Genomic DNA, 20,149 nt, shown 5'->3' with positions numbered 1-20,149 from the left:
TGGGTCCCTTAAATATTCATATAGAGTATACGGGGTGATTTTTCGTATGCTACCTCGCTGGATGCCACGGCGAGCACCGTGCAGAGCAACCACCTGGACACATCCAGTCAAATGTGCATTCAAATGAAATTCTCTGAACGGAGTGTCCGACATCAGTCTGGGCTCCTCACTATCATGGAGTAGGAAGACGTTCCAGATCCACCCTCTTCCACGGCGTCGCCGGTAACAGGCCGGCTGAATGACAGGGGATTCAAGACAGTGGCGCTCAACGAATCCCATCTGCATGCAAAAGGACTTTTATTGCACTGTGATTGAGCGAGACGGCGCTCCTCGAGACCACCCTCGGGAGCGACTCGACTGATTTAAAAATTGACATGTCTGCTACCTGGGAAAAGAAAGAACGAGCTTGCCCTCATTTGTCCTCTCGAGGCGTAAGTATGCAGTGAAGGTGGGGAAAAGAAGCAGCTCTCTGCGAGCTTCATCCACGGCGGGTAAGTTCTTCCTCAGACTCTAGATTGCAGCAGTTACCCATTACCGCTGCTGTTTATTGCAGATTGGTGGATCGAACGACCGTGCCATCGAGGCTTGGTCTTCGTGCAAACTGCTGTGAATGTCAAAGTTAGCGTGAGCCAGATCGCTCCATTGACAGAATGAGCGAGGTAGACAACTGGAGGTACTTGTGAAGGCTGATGCTATTGGTCCATCGTGGTTCTCCCAAGTCAAAGCGAACCCTGTCAGATTGTTGCGTGCAGACTGTGGCTACCTGAGTCAAGCCGGTCCTCCACATTACTATTTTCCTGCCATCAGCTGGCTGTAGTAAATTACATGGCCAATAAAATGCGATACATCAATCCGAGCTGGATGATCCGGCGATGTCCGGACGAACTGTCCATCGAAGCGCAGGAGAAATGGGGGAGACGAGACGTCCAGGATCTCGGCCGTGACTATTCCTCATAATTTGCCGGTTGATTGTCGGATGAATCGGGCTCAGATGCCTTGAAACAGCTTCGCAGACTATTTCGTCCTTGTTTTTTTCCTTTGCTTTTGCTTCTTCTTTTTCTTTTTTTCTCGTGTCCGACAGAGGACGATGTTTGGAGAGGACAAGAGACAAAGCGCTGCAGAAGGAGGGGAAAGAGGAAGCAAACATTTGGCGCCAACCTTAGCCGTTCATCTAATTGCCCATAGAGAACAGTGATAATTGCAAGGATGATGGGATGACCAGGGGTTTTGACAAATCTCTTGCATGGTTATTCAACTGACTCTGTCCATCTTTGTATCTTACCACGAGGGTACGGCGTACTCGGACCTGTGAGGACTGGTCGACTCATAATCACCAGCAGTCCGTACGCATTAGGATGAGTAGGCACGGGCCGTTGTAGAGTCTCCACAGATGAATCTCCTAGCTCGACAGTAATGACAGAATATGCAGATAACAACTGTGGTGGCAGTAGAGTAAATAAATCCCCGAAGCGTAGTTGTGCTCGGCATAAATGTCTCAATTTGTATCAGAGAGCCAAAATATGCAAACCTTACCTTTTTAGGCAATGAACTGTCAGGCAACTGTCAGCCACATTCAATCCCCGCTTTCTCTTCTTCCGGACAGAAACTGAAACTAACAACATTGTCAAATTAGCTCGCCATCAGTTCATGTCAGCACTGCGATTAGGAACCACAGCATGGGATCAAAGAGCCCTGAAGGACACTGGCAGGCTCCTCATGGTATGACTTTTACCCTGCCACAAACAACAGCCGCCAACAACTCTAATTTATCCTTACCATACATATAGCCTCGAACTCCAATGAGCTTAAGCCAGCCAATCCCGACCCTCAGACCTCTCGAAATGGCTCGGGATCGGCCGATTTGGACCGCGGAGTCATTGGTGATGATGATGACGACGAGGATGCCGAAGAAAATGGGGTGAACACCGAGACGTCCAATGTTGGTAAGCTCAATCAACCACTTCCTCAAACCTCGGTCAAGTGAACCTCCACTGACGTCTATCCATAACAGAAAAGAAAAAGAAACGCAAGAAGTCCAACAAGAAGAAGAAGAAGACCAAAGCGGGAACCCTTTCGGCGGCTGAGCTCAAGCAAACTAGCCCACCGCGTGTGCTGGTCTCGACTCTGTTCCCCTCAGAGTATCCAGTAGGAGAACTTGTCCCGTACGACTGTACGTCACGCACAACCGACGAAGAGTCACGTTATAACTCGCGTCTCTGGGACGACGACTTCCTCTCCGATTACCGCCAGGCTGCCGAAATCCATCGCGAGGTCCGCCAATATGCGCAGAAAGAGCTTATCAAGCCGGGAGCAACTCTTTTGTCGATTGCCGAGGGTATCGAAGATGGTGTTCGCGCCCTTTCCGGCCATCAGGGAATTGAACCTGGAGACTTCTTCAAAGCCGGCATGGGCTTCCCCACTGGCTTATGCTTGAATCACATTGCCGCTCATTGGACCCCAAATCCGCGCGAGAAAGACGTCATCCTGGACAAGGGTGATGTTCTCAAGGTGGACTTTGGTGTGCATGTGAATGGCCGCATTGTCGATTCGGCATTTACAGTCGCTTTTGACGACAAGTACGACAATCTCCTTACTGCAGTGAAGGAGGCAACGAATACCGGTATCAAGGTATGTCTGATCACGCAAGAACGATGAGCTGAATGCTGTGATGCTGATGCGCCGGTAGCATGCTGGTGTTGACGCACGGATGAGCGACATTGGTGCCGCGATCCAGGAGGTGATGGAGAGCTACGAAGTTGAAATTGACGGCAAAGTCTTCCCTGTCAAGGCTATCCGGAACATCACTGGCCACGATATTCTCCGGTACCATATCCACGGCGGGAAACAGATCCCCTTTATCAAAAACAACAACCAGGATAAGATGGAAGAGGGAGAAGTATATGCCATTGAGACTTTTGGAAGTACTGGCAGAGGATTCCTTGACGATGATGTAGGGCACAAGAGAGACTCTTCCCTTCAGTACGTTCTATTTTCTAATGCCGCAATAGGTCGGAATCTACGGCTACGGGAGAAATGAGAACATGTCTGGTGCCAATCTCCGTCTCTCCTCGGCAAAGTCTCTCCTCAAAACCATCGATGCCAGCTTTGGAAGCATCGTGTTTTCGCGCCGGTATCTCGAGCGTCTTGGGGTGAAGAACTATCTTCTTGGGGTAAGCAACTGAGACGAGATTGTATATACGGTTATTGACTTTACTACACAGATGAAGAATCTGATCGACAATGGCATTGTTGAAAGTTATTCCCCGCTTGTCGACGTGAAGGGGTCCTACACGGCCCAGTTCGAGCATACGATTCTCCTCCATAGCGGTGGGAAGGAAGTCATAAGTCGTGGTGATGACTATTGACTTGCAATACAGTGGGCGCGACTGCCCATTCAACAATCTGGCCACCTAGTTGCCGTCCAGTCCTTACCTCAGTGTGTTTCTAGTTTCTGACTCTCGTTACTCGTTTACCCGCAGTGTATTCGAATTAAACAGTCTCTCGCTATCTCAGAATAACTCTACAGTGAAATGTAAACTTATACTGTTCGACCATCTGCTCCGTAGTGTAACTGAAGAAGAGATCTTATCAGTCTGCGAATCCTATGATAAACTACCTATTTTGGTGGCACACTGAGTTTATCCATAACTCATTGATACCCCGCGCTGGATTGGCCCTGGCCTGAGACCCAACAACAAATCATGTATCTGCGCGGAGAAATTACTTCCAAGTATGCCACATCCATCGCATCATGATGACAAGAGACTCAAGATCGCCTGATCTTCTGATCGTGGATCGCCTAGCTTATCTTGCTTTGGGCCTTGCAGAGGTCCGGTCAACGTGGGGGCCACATGACTCCGCGTCATCCTTGTTTTCTTCACTTTTCCATGGATTCTCCACTTTATCTAATAGTCGCCATACTCCTTTTCTCGACTCCGGTAGACAAACATCGATTGATCAATTGCAATTGAATCAATCAAACTATGGAGATTGAAAATTTTCGCGAGATATCCTCGCACAACCTGCGAACATTTCGAAATCACTATGTTTCCGAGATCTCCGGTTCTCTTGGCGATCTGGGCACCTTTCTGCCAATCGCCATAGCCCTGGCCGTTAATGAGACCGTCTCGCTGTCAAGCACCCTAATCTTCTCCGGCATCTTCAACATCCTGACCGGTCTGTTCTTCGGGATTCCACTGCCCGTGCAGCCGATGAAGGCTATTGCCGCGGTAGCCATCGCCCGATCCTTCAGCAACGGGACCATCGCTGCGGCCGGGATTTTTGTAGGTGCATGCATCCTGTTCTTCAGCGTGACGGGCCTACTTCACTGGTTTGCCAATGTGATCCCAATCCCGGTCATCAAGGGGATCCAGGTCGGCGCGGGGTTGTCCCTGGTCATCGCCGCAGCGGGGAAGACCCTCGCACCGCTAGGGTGGATCCAGCCTTCGTGGGCGGATAATCGTCTGTGGGCCATTGCGGCGTTTATCTTTCTGATATTCACGAACGTCTATCGTAATGTACCTTATGCGCTGATCGTGTTCACTCTGGGGTTGGCGTTTGCTCTTGTCCAGTCGACTTTGGCAGCGAATCTGCCGTCGTTTGAGATCTGGCGTCCGTTTTTGGTGATCCCCGGGCTGTCAGAGTGGAAGGTGGGCGCGCTGGATGCGGGAGTCGGGCAGATCCCGCTGACCACGCTCAACTCGATTGTGGCGGTCGTGCATCTGGCGGGCGATCTTTTGCCACGGGTGAAGACGCCGTCCATCACGGCCATCGGGTTGAGTGTGGCTGGTATGAATCTCGTTGGGTGCTGGTTCGGGGCGATGCCGGTCTGCCATGGCTCTGGGGGGCTAGCGGCGCAGTACCGATTCGGGGCCCGCTCTGGCTCGAGCGTCATTTTCCTGGGAGCGTTGAAACTGGTGATTGGCGTTTTCTTTGGAGAAACTCTAGTCGGGCTGCTGAAGCGGTTTCCCTCCGCGCTGCTCGGCGTGATGGTCATCGCTGCCGGTCTGGAGCTGGTCAGCGTCGGCGAGAGCCTCAACACCACTGGAGCCAGGGATATCGCCGGGTCTGGACAGGGACTGATAGGCGATAGCGAGCATGAAATCGGGCCCATGCTCAGTGATATCGAGCGGAAGAGGCGGTGGACCGTCATGATGGTTACCGTGGGCTTGCTCGTGGGGTTCAAGAATGATGCCATCGGCTTCGTGGCGGGTATGCTTTGCCACTGGGTGTTTCAGCTGCCGTGGGCGTTTGAGAGAACACGAGCAAGATGGACCGAGGGAAGAATCAGGGTATAGCCTCAATCAACGGAGATACGCTGCGACGACTTACGACGACTTTTGCACACGACTTGCACGATAATCCATTCTGTACAGCTGTTCCACATATTTGACAACTACAACAAATCCGACATATTCACATCCGTCTCCCTCTTCAACCTCGTCCCTTGATCCGTCTCAAACTCTCGACTGGCCCTCTGCTCAGCCGAATACCCACTCTGACCACGGGCCCGGCCGCGGTCCCGATACCGCGGCACCCCATCGGCATCGTAATCGGCGCGCTGCTCCTCATATGCCCCTGTGTACGCATTGTAAGTCCTAGCACCAGGTAAGGGGGTCCCGATATCGTACGACGATCTCCCCACCGACGAACTCCACGACTCATCGCCGCGGCTCCTCTCATCGCGCTCATCTTCTGTCCCCGTCGTCGGCATCCCATACCGCGACCCCGCGTCGTAGGTCGTCGCACCCGTCTCGTCGTCCAGCTCTGTTATGCGGCGGACCCCGCCGGGAAGCGTCTCCGACCCGGATGCCAGCATCTGCTGTTCCTGGCCGGTGCGGTCGTAGCGGCGCTCCTCAATGACGGCGGGCTGGCCTAGGTCTTGGTGGGCGGTGCGAACTACCGTGTTCCCGCTGGGGTCGGTGTGCGAGGTGGTGGTGTACCGGTGGCCGGTGGTGGTGTTGCCGTTGGTAGTGTTGGTGGAGGAGCTGTAGTAGTAGGAGGAGCTGGTGTAGGAAGTGCTGCTGTAGGAGTCGGTCATTTTGTTGTTCTTTTTTCTTTTTTTTTACAGTGTAAAACCGAGCCTAGTAAAGCATATGTATGATCAATATTTACAGCGAATACGCAGTGAAAAGTAGTGGTCTAGATGTGTACACTTCGGTGTTTTTATGCTTCCCGTGGCGAGGAGGATCCGCTTGACATCATCGCCTCATAACCATGGCGAATCCCCGCCTCCACGCTCGGCACCAGGCTTTGCAAGCGGGATCTAGAATCCTAGATCAATGGCCACGATAACCAAAACTAGAGAGACCATGGTTGTTGTCAAGGCCATATGGTTCTCTTTCTCTATTACCTAGTGTTGATTATACGCTATTTAGCTTCTATCTCTTGAGTTGCTTGACCAGGGTCAGCCAGCATTAAGCACGCCCGGCTCTGGGAGGGTTCTCCTTTGGACAATGCAATTAATGCTGAGTAACACACACATTCGACGTAGCGATCTAGCTTTTAGCTACTGGTTATAAAATATGACAAAGAAAATCTATTCAGGATACAACTTTTAACCTACTATCGGGATATCAAGTGCACAATCGCTAAAGAACCCCACAATCAAGCATCAAGCACAAGGACGGAAACGCTCAAAGAACAGACAAAGCCGAGGAATCGATCACGGCAGTCTTAAGCCAGTCCCAATCCTTTCCTGGCCAGTATATGCTGACGAGAAGAGGATAGAACTAACCGGCCAAAGAGTAGTCCTGCCCACGAAGTGAGCGAGGTAGAGGATTGCCAGAAGGCCAAGAACGCTAGGGCAGTATTGCGAACAACCGCGCCAGCATACTCGGCTACAGTAGAATTCTCGATCACCTCTGCTCGGCTTCCAGGTAGACTCCATGTCCAACTGTTGAACCAGATATTTTCTTTGCCCTTTACGTGCTTGTTTGCTTGGGTGTTTTGGCTCTCGACAACCCTTCCAACGTCGTTCTGGGAGGTCGGCCTGTACCTGAATGGCCGGAGTACACCAGAGGACTCGCGGAGTAGACCCGGAGTGAAATGAACAGCACGAACAGCGCCATCTTGCCGGCCATGGAATCCAGCAGTCGTCGTTTGTGTGTTCTGGGTCACCAGTGGACCAGGAACCGACGAAGTGTGGCCGCTTGTACGCCAAGGTTTTGCTTCCTTGAGCGACTGACAAACTTGAACGTGCGCGTGCGCGGTGTTTTGCTGTCCGGCAGAATTCTGGGCCGAACGCTCTGAACGTTGAACATTCACTGGAGATTTCAGTGAAATAATGTGTCCACCAGAATTCTGAACGATACGCCCCATGACTTGAGCGTTTGGTGTCGGCTTCCACGAAACAGCCGTGCTTGCACGTCCAGCCAAACTGTGTGCGGAACGCTCCGAGGGATGTATATTCATCGTAACGGTTGGCGAGATCGCGGTGTTTACACGTCCGGCGGAATTGTGGACAATGCGATCCCTATGTGGTACATTCGTCTTTACCGTTGGCGAAATTGCAGTGCTTGGTTGAACAGATCCAGGCACCGCTTTGACCGCACGGCTTCTGTCCAGAATTGCGGGTGGTAGAGTCGGCAAGGTACTGGTGCCGAGGCGCTTGGTTGAAATGATGTTCTGGCCGGTGTTGCTGACCTCCAGTCGGGCCTTGGTGGATTGGGCTAGTGCTGCGACGGCAGAGTCGTTCAGAACACGAGAAGCAGCCTTGTCAAGGCAATTGCACTGTACACTATTAGCATGGTATGACATAAGCGGACGATAAGGACCTACCCGCTTATGCTGTTTTCGATGTTTTTCGCAGGCCCCATATTTCCGGGCTTTGATGTAGTTCTCTTTCTGGGCCTGGGATCGCGGTTTCTGCTTTTTCGGCAGATTGGTGGTCGTGTTCATATTCAAATCAAGTACCAACTCTACTCCACCGCTAACCGGGCTCGGTCTTGAAGAGGGTGAGATAGAGGACTTGGCGGAGGGCTCAAAGGCTGATGTGCTGGATGGACTTCCACGAGACTGCGGCTCAGATGCGCTTCCTGCAACAGAGTCAGGCCAGCATGGAGAGGAAAAGCTGCCGCATGACTCGGAAGACAGATTGGCATCAGCCGCTGCAGCGTCTTGCAAGCGCTGCAGGTGCAAAGCAATGGAAGCCTCGAGACGCTTTTCCTTTTTCGAGAAGCAGCGCGGGTCAGTGGCTGCCTGAGATTCGATCAGCTGTCGATAGGTCGACGGGGAGTCAAAGTTTTCTGCCATATTTGAGGCGTCGAATGATGACCATGTGGCGTCAAATGTCGAGGCAGAGCACTCCACTTCCGGAAACGATAGCAGTGGAGGAACGTTCTCGGAGAAGCCAGCCATGTCCAATGGCATTTCTGTGCTTCCTATTAAAGGGTCCTCGAAGGCAACGAGGTCGGAGAAGGCTGATTGAGGCCATTGAGCGGCTTCCGAGTCCCAGTTCAGCGCGTCTGCATCACTGTAGACCAACTCCAAGTCTTTTGGAGAGATCGAGTTCAGCGAGGGTGGGTTGCTCTCCAGATACCCCGTTGAGAACTCGAAGGAGTTGTCAAAGTCAACCCACTCGTCAGCGCGAGCAGGGTTCTCCATGTGATACAGCGATTGGTTTGCAGACATTGCTTCAAATGCACTAAGAATGACGCTGAATATAAAGATGATTCCGAATGACGATGAAAAGATAGATTAATATTAGAGATGAAGCCGTCCGTCTTCGAGATAAGATCTCGGCTATTTACGGTCTTGCGAGAGTGAAGGAATGTACCTTTTTTCGAGAGTTTAGGTCACCAAAAGGCAGAAGGATGTGCAACCTAGGTGAACAGGCGTATGCTCTGATTGAGGAGGAGGAGAGGAACCGAAGGATGAAGGATGAAAAGAAAGAGATGCCTGAAGATGAGGGAAGGTCGTTCAACAAGAGCCAAATACGAGGAAGCTGACTGTTAGATACCCTTCACAGCCTCAGTCACTAACTTAAGGCATCCGCCTTTCCTCTTTTAGGTCCCCGCTGGTTGCACGCCCTAAACCGCTTTAGGACCCCGACGGCCTCCCCCACCTTCCTGATTGTATCCTCTGATTGGCTGGTTGATGTATTTCATGCAGCTCCCGCAGTTTCATGTGACTCATACTCCGTAGGTCTAACGTAAGGGAGCCGAGACTGGGATATCATCCAGAGCATCACTGCTTCGGGCTGTGGGCTGGTTCTGAAGCACATGCAAAGGTAGAGGAAGGGGATATTACCGGGCCGGCTTGAATACTCTAACTCCACGATCTCGCCAGACGTTGATATTAACAACGTCGCAATGACTGCCGAGATATATATACCTAAAGTTGATGCCACAACAGACATTCAGCATCCCAACAATACATTCTTCCATTCTTCACCACTAATAGACGCATAAACACGCAATCACTGATAATAGCACCAACCCACGATTGATTCCCACAAAAGCGGCCCGACTCTTCTCCGCTTTAGCTGTCGCAGCCTTACCTACAGCAGACGATACCGGAGTAGGAGTAGGAGAACTGTATTCGCCGCTCTCCGGGTCAAAGTGCAAGCACGCCGTCGGCAGGGGGTACGAAGTTGAAGCCAGTACGGTTTGCACAGCAGCTGCTTCCGTGAAGACGCGTGGGACATCAACCTCGAAATTCGCCAGGGCTCCCAGATTGATGTCCACAGTGGGAACAAGGTTTGTAAAGTTCCCAAAAACATGGTCCAGCACTGAGGTGAGCTTGCCATCGCCATTCGAGACAGCTTCGCATTTCTCGTTGACGTTACCGAGCTGTGTCACGTTGAGAGAAACCTTGGGTAGTTCGAGAAAGGCGCCGACTCCTCCCTGCACGCTTCCCACTGCCGTGTTGATGCCGAGGAGGATCTGGGGTTTGAAGCCGATACTGGCTATAAGAGAAACAAGAGCGGCTTTTGCCTGAAATGGCAAGGCATGGACGGTTGTTTTGTCACTGAGCAGCGGTTAGTTGAAGAATCTCGTGAAATCGCGGGGTTAGCTTACAAGCCTGTGATTGAGGAGTTCGAGATCTCGTCCATATTCAGCTCCACTTTGGAATTTGCAGGGACCTGAGTACAAGTCAGCGTAAGGATGAAAGGATGGAATGGCTGAGGTGAACTAACGGAGAGGTTGAAACCATATGAAAAGCCAATGCTTTGGGCAAGGCTCAAACTCAGGTCAAACTCCGCTACTATCATCGGGCCAAACACGAGGACTCCGGGAATCTAACACGCATCAGTTATTGGCTATTGCAGTCTTCTGAGCGAACGGACCTCGAAAGGAATGAGGGGGATAGCAGGAAGCTGAGCCGAAAACGAGACCAGATCTTGACTCGCAGAAAGATCGAACTCAAGTTCGACCTGCGCAAAGAGGCCGTTGGCAATTACTTCAATGCTGCCATGGTCAAAGAAAGCGATGGTGTTGTTGACGGCGTCCATGAACCCATCAGATCCAGAAATCTCGAAAGAGCCCTTGTTTAGGACGATGTTGCCTTCTAGGGAGCAATTCTTGCAAGACACGGTGATTCCTGATGGGCTGCGAAATGAGCCTCTCTTCTCGGCTTGGATCCGGATGAACTACGATTGAATGCACTTACAGAAGCGCGGCCGCCGCAGGAACGGCTGGGGGAAATATCTTTTGGTCCACGTAATGCTCATTGAGCTCCTTCGTCGAAGTCGAGGAAAGCCCCGACGTTGCGCTAGGCGCAGGAATTGTGAACGTAGGAGTTTCGGCGGACCCTCCCATTGTTTTTGTTGTTTCTGGTGATTTAGACTGCGACTGCTGCTGTCTCTTGATGAGCGTGTTCGAACGTCTCCGGACTTCGGATGGATGTCTGCGAGAGAAAGAGACTCGAGTCGTGTGAAATGCGTCTTGCCAGCCACAGTCGGATTTTCCTAGTGACAGCACGTTGCGAGTCGGGTCAATTGCGACCTTGGTGACTCTATACACGATTAATAAAACTCCCTTAGGTTCATATTCGAGGTACTGACCGATGCGTTGACCTTTCTCCATCAGGGTCACACCCACTATGTGAGGTGACTAGGATGAACCCATCGGTCTGCTCCAATTCTCGATGGATTGAGCGGACTTGCTCGATTGATCCGAACAATATGTCAATCTGTGATTCCGTGCAGGTCACGTCTTGGACCGAGTCATCCAACTCCTCTAATGCCAGAATGGGTGACTGCGACTTGACGTCCAAGGTGGCCACAAAGACCGATTCGAGATCTTGATCACCATGAAGAAAGTCAAAACTTGCTTCCCTTCTTAGAAGATTGGATGCAAACGCTGCTCTGGATTCAAGCTTTGAGCGAGAAACCGCAGCAGAGAGACGCCTTGCCTTGGGGAAGTTGAACGGCTGAGCCTCTCTGGGGAGTGAGCTCACTGTGGCATCGCTGAAATTACTTAGAATAGTGAGAGCAAAGATCAAGAAGGCTAGTACACCCATGATGGATGAAGTAAAGTGGCTTGCGAAATCGAAGAGTCTTTTGCTTCAATAGCACCCCGTCACCCTTTTATAATGTTACAGTACTACTTCTAACTAGCCAGCCTAGCCATGATGCATCGACCAGGTCAAACAGATCTGGCCCCGTCAGACAGAAAAAACCAACAGCGAAAAGGGACGATAAGGCTCACAGCCCTTTGCCTAATCTCACTAGCAATCTCCGCATGTTTGTGCGGACAGGAATGCGGACAGGAACCTTTCCTGCTTTAGTATGGTCTCTTGAAACCGGTGCTGCAAGGTGCTGTGCCGCACGGCTGAAACATGCTAACTGGAGTCGAGACTGCGCATCTCAAGGGTTCAAGTATGGTACAGCCTCCTCCACATGTGTACTATCTGATAAATTAGAATGTTCTCAATATATCAGCCAATATGAAATAACTATAGCACAGACCATATGTAAGCCTGATGATCACAGCCCTGTTGGATCCAGTCATCCAGTCATCCAGTAGTAAGTTTGGGAGACATCCGCCGGCAGTTGCGGAAGTTGATTAAGATATAAACGAGGGCAATCCTCTTGGCCCAGCAACGGGAGAATGAAAGGTTCACCATTCAAGAGAATCCAGTCATTAGAATGCGCCTTCGCTGTTCTCGGTGTGTAGACTCTTAGTATGACAGCAAGGATGAAATCTTGGTTAAGATAGAGGAAACCATGGATCGATCGGCGGGGTTGGTGAAGACATCTCGATTGACCGTTGTCTTGGGCTCTTGCTTCAGACAGGCCAGAGAGATTTACCATTTAACAGGCCCTTTGACAGGCATGACAGGATGGGAATGTAGGCAAGAATGGAGGCTAAGCAGAAATAACGGGAGAGACTATTTGATATAATAGAGTTCTGCACCTGCACAGGAAGCTGTCACTTGAAAGTGCTCAGCGAATAGGTAACAGGACATAAGATTTGACTTTGATCTCTTGAAGGTATTAGGATTAAGTGCTAATGCACTCCCCAGATTTATATGAGGGGTCGGACCCCCCGCTGCAACAGCTCACGACTTGTTCCAATGAATACGTATATGTATCATATAAGTCTATGACACTTCTTCATCTTCTGTCCTTCCTTTCCCCTCATTTCTGGCCTATTTCTTTCCTTCACTACCTCTTTTTCAACTTGCAGACCGAATTTTCCTCGCCATAACCCTGATACCCATCAATATTCGATGGTATTCTCCCTCTCTTCCTCTACTTGAACCGGCCGATACACAGGAGGAACTCACCAAAATAATAGGAAGCTCCCGCCGCTCGGTTCATCTCTGCTCCACTTTCACCCTGAACTCCTGGGCCACGACCTCGTGGGGGACTATCACTTTCGGTTGCTATTATTATTACTTTTATTGGCGTCTCCATAATTTAGACGAGCTTTTAATCGGTTCCAGACCAAAAGGGGAGCAAAATTAGCTGGGGTGGGAAAAAAAAGCTGGAAAGTCAGCAGGACGGACCGTTGGGACCGCCCGGAGAAATCCACCACGTCACGTTGTCCTGTCCGTCCTCCCGACCAGCAATGGCAGCTGCCTTTGACGACGAGGACCTTTCTGTCTCTCTCCCTTCCTTCAACTCCGATCGCCAGCGTGAAAGTGCCATTGGGGCCGGTCCTCCCCCCAACACCTCGAATTATCCTGCCATGGCAATGCCTCCGCCCACGCGCCCGACCGGGGTGGCGGGCGACCCCTCCATGCAGTCACCAGCGACCATGAGGGACATGCAGCGGCTCGATCAGTACCAGACGGTCAAGATTCTGGGCGAAGGCTCGTTCGGAAAGGTGAAGCTGGCGATTCATCAACCTAGCGGCCGTCAAGTCGCCCTGAAGATTATCTCCCGTCGGAAACTGCTGTCCAGAGACATGGTTGGTCGTGTGGAGCGGGAGATTCAATATCTGCAGTTGTTACGGCATCCTCATATTATCAAACTGTATGCTCACATCTCGGTCTTCTCTGTGTCAGCGGATAGAATTAGACTAATCCTCGTCAACTTTGCAGGTACACCGTCATTGCTACCAAAAGCGACATCATCATGGTCCTCGAGTACGCGGAACGAGAATTGTTCGATTACTTGGTCAAAAGAGGCAGATGCAACGATGCAGAAGCCCGCAAGTTCTTTCAACAGATCATTTGTGCCGTCGAATACTGCCATCGCCACAAAATCGTGCATCGGGATCTGAAGCCGGAGAACCTGCTGATTGACAAGGATAAGAATGTCAAGATCGCGGATTTTGGGCTGAGCAACATCATGACAGATGGGAATTTTCTCAAGACCAGCTGCGGCAGTCCTAACTATGCTGCTCCTGAGGTCATCTCCGGCAAGCTCTATGCTGGACCCGAGGTCGACGTATGGAGCTGCGGTGTTATTCTGTATGTTTTGTTGGTGGGACGACTCCCGTTTGATGACGACTATATTCCCGCCCTGTTCAAGAAGATTGCCGCAGGCAACTTCCACATGCCCCCTTATATCTCGACTGGAGCGGCTCGCCTGATCAGATCGATGCTCCAAGTCCACCCAGTCCACCGAATCACTATTCCCGAGATCCGCCAGGACCCTTGGTTTCTGCAAGACCTACCCAAATATCTTCAACCCCCTCCGGAAGAATTCATTGCTACTGGAGTGGATCCGAATAAGGCTATCGACCCAAAGAAGATTGCCCCGGGGAAACCCCTCTCGGCGCAGCACAAGATTCACCAGATCGCCATCTCCAAGCTGGAACGGAGCATGGGATATGCGCGGGAAGATATCGAAGATGCACTCAAGAGCCCCGAGCCCAGTGCCATCAAGGATGCTTTTTTCATAATCGTGGAAAACGAAATGATGCAGACCAATTGTGAGTGACCACTTCAACACAGCCCTCCTGACTGCATTGTCAAGCTAACAGCCGCAGCTCCCACAGAGGACAACCTGATGGGTGGCCCTGTCGCACCTTCACCTCCTCCGAACCGAACTCCTTTGAGTACACCTGCAGTTGGCCGGCCCCCTGCACCCCGTCCTCAAGGGTCCCCTCTTTATGATTCACCTCGCCAGTCTTCGCAAGTATCGCAACAAGTTGATTCGGATGATTTTGAAAGTTCCCGAATCAGCCACGTTCGCATTTTGCCGACAAGCTTGCCCTATGTTCATGATCAACTAATGGAACAACGGGAGCGGGAGCGGGAGCAGCGGGCGCGTGATGCGGACCGATTACGAGAAGAACGTGCGCAGGCCAGTCTCGACGACGATCTTTCCGGCGCACGTTCCCCCGAGGAGCAGGAAGCCACCGCCAGAGCGTTGAAGCCTCACTCCCGTAGTATCATCGATCTGAACAAACTGCGCCTGGAACCTCCAGAAACTCGGAGTGCACCCCAGCAGCCCAAGAAAACGCGCAAGTGGCAGTTTGGTATTCGGTCTCGCAATCAACCTTACGAGGCTATGCTCTATCTATATAAAGCCATTGCAGCACAGGGCGGCGTCTGGGAAATCCAGCCCTCCGAAACAGGTTCGTTCTATTCCAAGTTCCTGACTCCCGTTCTTCAACTAATTAGTTACCAGAAGGCACAACGCCCATTGGGGTTGAACGGCGACCAGGAGAAAGGCCTCTGCAAGGGAAATATCCAGATCTTCCGGCCGACTACTACATCCCGAAGGACTCCTGGTTCATCCGGGCGCGTCTGTTGAAGCAAGGCGTCACGGCACCGGGTCGTTCAGCTAGTGTGCAGAGCAGCAAGAGTGACTTGGATGAGCTTCGCCGCCGATTCAACATCTCCGGACTGTCGCACTCGGCCGAAGAGAAGAATCCTCTTACCATGGACAATACGACCAGCTCCGGCCCATCCTCCGCAACCCAGCCACACCTGCAGGGACGAATCTCGCATGGGGTGTGGGTGTTTGTGGATATCCAACTGTACCAGCTGGAGGAAAACAACTACATGGTCGACTTCAAGTGTGACGGATACCAGAACGTGATCCGCGCGGAGGGCGAGACCGACTGGCATCCCATCAGCAAACGTTACTTCAACAAGGAGAAGGAGATCACGAGCCCCTATCCTTTCCTCGACGTGGCGTCGGACTTGGTGGCTCAACTGGCCGTCGCCAGCTAATTGCATTTCTTGAGTTTGGACGGCTGGCGCATAATGGAGTTCTCTTGCGATGATTTGGTGCATGGCGCAGACTGGCGTCTCATGATTTACGGCCTTACTTCCTGTATCTTATTTTAATAATATGGCCATATGCGGAAAACGCACCTTGTTTGGGCACTGACTGTCAAATGACTATTCTTAGATCGAGGCTGTGTGACACATTACGAGAAGAGTTTATCAGTGTGTCTTGAACCTGTAGCATAGCAATGTTCTGATACTGTTGAGGAGGTCTGGTAGCAGCTGGAAAGGGTCACTATATGTAGAGGTCATCCACCATCAGGAATCAACCAGACAATACTAAGCGTCTATCCCCCTTCAACGCTACCTTATCTAGATCACCCTCCACAACCATGCCAGATCGTAAAACGCAGACACTAACGGAACGAAATCAAAGACACAACTGCCGCACCGCCGAGTCGCAGACGCACAGAATTGCAGAACTGACAACGGAACATTAGACCATCAGAACAGCATTTTTGATCATCAGATGCTGATAATCCCGATAATTGCCATCCAGTGATGATGCCAAGAAAGTATTTCCCTCGCGAGATGCGTGCGTTGGGGGAATGCGGAGATGGAGATAAGGAGTCGGGGATAATTTCCCCAGGCAGGAAGTCAGTCAGAGAAGCCGATCAGTTTACTTTATGGACTGGATGTGGGAAGGTGAACCAGCTGCTCGGAGCCTGGAGATACTGTCTGGACTCTGGAGGCGAGGGGTAGTGGGCCTACTGGCAGGCGGAAAAGCAGTTTGCCGCTCTCCACAGTGGGAGCGGACTGTGGGGGAGAGTGGGTGGTGGAGATGCCGCTGCATCGCAAGGACGGGGAGAAGAGCCGAGTGTTAGGCGGAGGAGGTTGGTAATAAAGTCGTTGAGCTGCTGGTGTATTTTCGGAGTATTGCGTTTGTTTCAAAGCGTGTCAGCCTGTCCGTCACCATGTCGTCCGAACAGCTGGCTCAATTGCAGAAGCCTACGGGCGAATATCGTCAGTATCTCCCGGACCTCAGTCTGAAGCGCTTCCGGGTGATGCGCGGCCAGGATGCGCATGAGTACGTGCATGATTTCAAGACGCTGCGCCATCCGCCCTGGCTGCATGCGCTGTATATGCACTGGTTGGATTTGCTGCAGGAGCCTTTCAAGGGTGTTACGACTGATGGTAGTTGGATCCTTCTGACTCCGAGGCTGTAGGGCTGTTACTAACGTCTCAGGAAATGTGCGCCCCGGGCTCTTCACATTACAAGATGAAGGCGTCCCCATCGCGGAGATTGTCACCGCAACCGAGTCCCTGCTCTCGATTCTAGACGACAACCAGCGCCAGTCCCTCAGCTACCACATCGACTCGCCCGAATGGCGCACCTGGTCGAACCCGGAATTCCTTCTCAGCCACAAGGGCCTGCGTCTCGACGAAGTCACCCCTTCCGTCCGCGACGCCATCATGCACATCCTCGAGACAACGCTCTCCCCAGAAGGCTACGAAAAGGCCGTCAAAGCCATGCGCATCAACCACTTCCTCGGCGAGCTGGTCGACGCACCCCGCGTCATGAACGAGTTCTCCTACAACTTTGTCCTCTTCGGCCGCCCCTCCCCCGACAGGCCCTGGGGCTGGTCCTTCTACGGCCACCACCTTTGCCTCAACATCTTCTTGTACAAGTCCCAGATCGTCGCCTCCCCCTGGTTCACCGGCGCCGAGCCCAACGAGATCGACACCGGGCCCTACGCAGGCACCCGCATCATGCAAGTCGAGGAGCAACTCGGCCTCCAGCTCATGCAGTCCCTCTCGCCCGAAGTCCAGTCCCAGGCCCGCGTCTTCGCCCAGATGCACGATCCCGCGATGCCCCCGGGCCGCTGGAACAAGGATGACCAGCGCCACCTCTGCGGCGCATACCGCGACAACCGTGTCGTCCCGTACGAGGGCATCCCCGCCACCTCCCTCGCCGAATCCCAGAAACAGCTCCTGTACGGCATCATAGAGCAGTACCTCCTGTACCTACCCGCGCGCGCGCGGCAGTTGAAACTCGCCCAGGTGCGCCGTTACGAGGAGGAAACATACTTCTGCTGGATTGGCGGGTTCGGCGACGAGGATCCCTTCTACTACCGTATCCAGAGCCCTGTTATTCTTGTCGAGTTTGATCACCACTCTGGTGTGTTTTTGGCTAATGAGGAGCCGAAGAAATTCCATATCCATACGCTGTTAAGAACGCCCAATGGCGGCGATTACGGGATGGCGCTGCGGCCGTTGATTCCTGCTGTGGAGGGGATCAATGCGAAGGAGATTACGTGGGAGAAATCGGCGTTATAGTTTATATACTCGTCGCGATTGTGGCGTGTCATGATTATTGTTGCATAGAGCTGATTGTACATACCGAGGGATGATTAAGTTGATTGCTTCATGATCTTGCACCAGTGAGGGTTCTGGTATTCCCGGCGTACGAACATCCCGAATGATGGTTCTCGTTAGTCTACTATACCACCATAATCGTAGTATGTAATATGTATTCCCTAGACTACCAGGGAGGACATCGTTTGGAACCATTCGATTATCGAAAACACCGGGGACAAGGGCCAGCAAGAACAGAATGCAGTATTTGCGACAGTAATTACACAGACTTCGGAGTTTTGGCCCGTATGCAAGGACTGGTAAATCCGGCTAAAGAACAGGCTCGGTATTTCGGGGCAGCTCGTAAGCAACCGCTGTCATCTACTATCTTACGGAATAACGGCCGGCAATTCGCGACCAACTGATGGGCTGACAGAGGCGCTTAGTGGCTGCTTGATGGAGCTATCTTAAACTATATAAGAGCTGCTTACCTCGGGCGTTAAGTCAAATCGTCGACATTGTCTCTTTCTACCAAAATCGGCGAGATCGTCAAACGCAACACAATGGTGAGATGCTATCGGCAATTCTCGTAAAATGATCATCAACTAAAAATAAAATAGGTCTCTGAACAAGCTCATCTCCACATTATCATTGCTGGTGCTGGCCTTGGCGGTCTAGCCGCCGCAGTCTCCTGCGCACTCTCCGGACATACAGTCGAGGTAGTCGAGCAAGCAAAGGAACTTGTCGAAGTCAGTGGCCTACAGGAGATCTCACTACGTGATTTTTAATCAGGAATAGGTCGGTGCAGGTCTTCAGATAACCCCCAACGCCTCACGACTTTTCAAATACTGGCAACTCCCCAACTCCATCTGGCAAGCCGCAGCTGAGCCCACGGCGCTCACCGTCCATCGCTATACCGGCCAGATCCTCGCCAACGAACCATCCTTTCACGAGAACATCCGCGCAAAGTACGACGCTCCGTTTATAGATCTGCACAGGGTGGATCTGCAGCAAGCCTTGTATGCCCGTGCGAAGGAGCTTGGTGTCACATTCCATCTCAACGAGAGAGTCGACTCGATAGACTTTGACACAACAACGATCAAAACCCTAGCTGGCAATCGGTACACCGGTGACCTGATCATTGCTGCTGATGGGCTCTGGTCCCGCTGCCGCGAGTGTTTCCTAGGGAAGAAGGATGCGCCGCTCCCCACAGGCGATCTGGCCTACAGAATTGTGCTAACTGCGGATCAAATCTCAGATCCGGAGCTGAGAGCCTGGGTTGAGAACCCAGAGTGCCACTTCTGGATTGGTCCGGGTGCTCATGTGGTTGCCTACTCACTCCGCAATGGACGAATGTTCAACATTGTCCTGCTTGTGCCGGACAATCTGCCGCCTGGAGTCTCCAGACAGCCTGGCTCGGTGGAAGAAATGCGGAAGCTCTTCGAAGGCTGGGATCCAGTGTAGGTTGCCTTCTTTTCGTTTCGTCTGACGCTGACAACAACAACGACAGCCTGAATCGCTTCCTGAGCTACGTTGACAGCGTGGACAAGTGGAAGCTGATGCACCGTGAGTATCCTGCACCAAACCATTGGGACAAGGATTGAACTGTTACCTTACAGACGCTGAAATGGAAACCTGGGTAAACGACAAGTCAAACTTGGTCTTCCTGTACGCATCCCCATCGTCGTTCTATATCAATCATCTAACGCACACAGCGGCGACGCCTGCCACCCCATGCTCCCATACCTCGCACAAGGCGCCAACTCGTCTCTCGAAGACGGCGCAGTCCTGGGCCAATTACTCGGCCACATGAAGAACAAATCGCACCTACCCCAGATCCTTCGCCTGTACGAGAGCCTGCGAAAATCCCGCGGCGAGGCCATTGTCAAGGAGACTTTCAAGCAGGTCAGTCTGCCGTCTCGTTACTTCCGCTGCAACGCATTGACATTCCCTAAGAGACATGATTTCCACATGCCAAATGGCGAGGAGCAGGAAAAGAGAGACGAGATCTTCTTGTCTCAACTTGGAAAGGAGATCAAGGGGGCATTTCCGAGTAGATGGTGAGTACGGTACTTTTCGCAGGGCAGTCAGCGGCTGACACGATACCAGGACATGTCCCGAGGTGCAGCCTTGGCTATACGGCTACGATGCAATCAAAGAAGTCGAGAATGCGGTTGCGCAGCACCCGGAGTTGTTCGTCAGGACGTCTGCGAATCTGTAG

The 20,149-nt window shown here is 52.0% G+C and overlaps 8 protein-coding genes across 8 annotated transcripts; 5 read left to right on the top strand and 3 right to left on the bottom strand.

Moving 5' to 3' along the window:
• Positions 1-1,676: 1,676 nt before the first annotated feature.
• On the top strand, positions 1,677-3,365 carry Aud_000285 (putative methionine aminopeptidase, type II; the record flags this gene model as incomplete). The annotated part of the gene is made up of 6 exons (XM_043285800.1): positions 1,677-1,719; positions 1,788-1,943; positions 2,012-2,628; positions 2,687-2,950; positions 3,009-3,170; positions 3,222-3,365. The coding sequence occupies 6 exons, from the start codon at positions 1,677-1,679 to the stop codon at positions 3,363-3,365; spliced, it is 1,386 nt and encodes a 461-aa protein (XP_043141735.1).
• Positions 3,366-3,983: 618 nt separating this feature from the next.
• Positions 3,984-5,297, top strand: Aud_000284 (putative sulfate/molybdate transporter; the record flags this gene model as incomplete). Its single annotated transcript, XM_043285799.1, has 1 exon — positions 3,984-5,297. One exon carries the CDS (start codon positions 3,984-3,986, stop codon positions 5,295-5,297), a length of 1,314 nt encoding a protein of 437 aa, XP_043141734.1.
• A 98-nt stretch (positions 5,298-5,395) lies between these two features.
• Aud_000283 (uncharacterized protein) lies at positions 5,396-6,040 on the bottom strand (the record flags this gene model as incomplete). Its single annotated transcript, XM_043285798.1, has 1 exon — positions 5,396-6,040. The coding sequence occupies one exon, from the start codon at positions 6,038-6,040 to the stop codon at positions 5,396-5,398; it is 645 nt and encodes a 214-aa protein (XP_043141733.1).
• A 635-nt stretch (positions 6,041-6,675) lies between these two features.
• Aud_000282 (uncharacterized protein) lies at positions 6,676-8,631 on the bottom strand (the record flags this gene model as incomplete). Its single annotated transcript, XM_043285797.1, has 2 exons — positions 6,676-7,731; positions 7,780-8,631. The coding sequence occupies 2 exons, from the start codon at positions 8,629-8,631 to the stop codon at positions 6,676-6,678; spliced, it is 1,908 nt and encodes a 635-aa protein (XP_043141732.1).
• A 764-nt stretch (positions 8,632-9,395) lies between these two features.
• Aud_000281 (putative GPI anchored protein) lies at positions 9,396-11,463 on the bottom strand (the record flags this gene model as incomplete). Its single annotated transcript, XM_043285796.1, has 6 exons — positions 9,396-9,969; positions 10,020-10,084; positions 10,139-10,240; positions 10,289-10,550; positions 10,612-10,956; positions 11,006-11,463. 6 exons carry the CDS (start codon positions 11,461-11,463, stop codon positions 9,396-9,398), a joined length of 1,806 nt encoding a protein of 601 aa, XP_043141731.1.
• Positions 11,464-13,016: 1,553 nt separating this feature from the next.
• On the top strand, positions 13,017-15,576 carry Aud_000280 (SNF1 family serine/threonine-protein kinase; the record flags this gene model as incomplete). The annotated part of the gene is made up of 4 exons (XM_043285795.1): positions 13,017-13,423; positions 13,492-14,327; positions 14,385-14,975; positions 15,029-15,576. 4 exons carry the CDS (start codon positions 13,017-13,019, stop codon positions 15,574-15,576), a joined length of 2,382 nt encoding a protein of 793 aa, XP_043141730.1.
• A 971-nt stretch (positions 15,577-16,547) lies between these two features.
• Positions 16,548-17,910, top strand: Aud_000279 (DUF3500 domain-containing protein; the record flags this gene model as incomplete). Its single annotated transcript, XM_043285794.1, has 2 exons — positions 16,548-16,767; positions 16,820-17,910. The coding sequence occupies 2 exons, from the start codon at positions 16,548-16,550 to the stop codon at positions 17,908-17,910; spliced, it is 1,311 nt and encodes a 436-aa protein (XP_043141729.1).
• A 581-nt stretch (positions 17,911-18,491) lies between these two features.
• Positions 18,492-20,149, top strand: Aud_000278 (putative monooxygenase; the record flags this gene model as incomplete). The annotated part of the gene is made up of 7 exons (XM_043285793.1): positions 18,492-18,494; positions 18,549-18,677; positions 18,727-19,388; positions 19,439-19,494; positions 19,548-19,596; positions 19,644-19,988; positions 20,038-20,149. 7 exons carry the CDS (start codon positions 18,492-18,494, stop codon positions 20,147-20,149), a joined length of 1,356 nt encoding a protein of 451 aa, XP_043141728.1.

This window comes from Aspergillus udagawae, assembly GCF_001078395.1.
Source record: "Aspergillus udagawae IFM 46973 DNA, scaffold_1, whole genome shotgun sequence".
NCBI classification, from domain to species: Eukaryota; Fungi; Ascomycota; class Eurotiomycetes; order Eurotiales; family Aspergillaceae; genus Aspergillus; species Aspergillus udagawae.
Note: the sequence above shows the minus strand (reverse complement) of the source record. Positions and strands in the feature narration are given on the sequence as shown.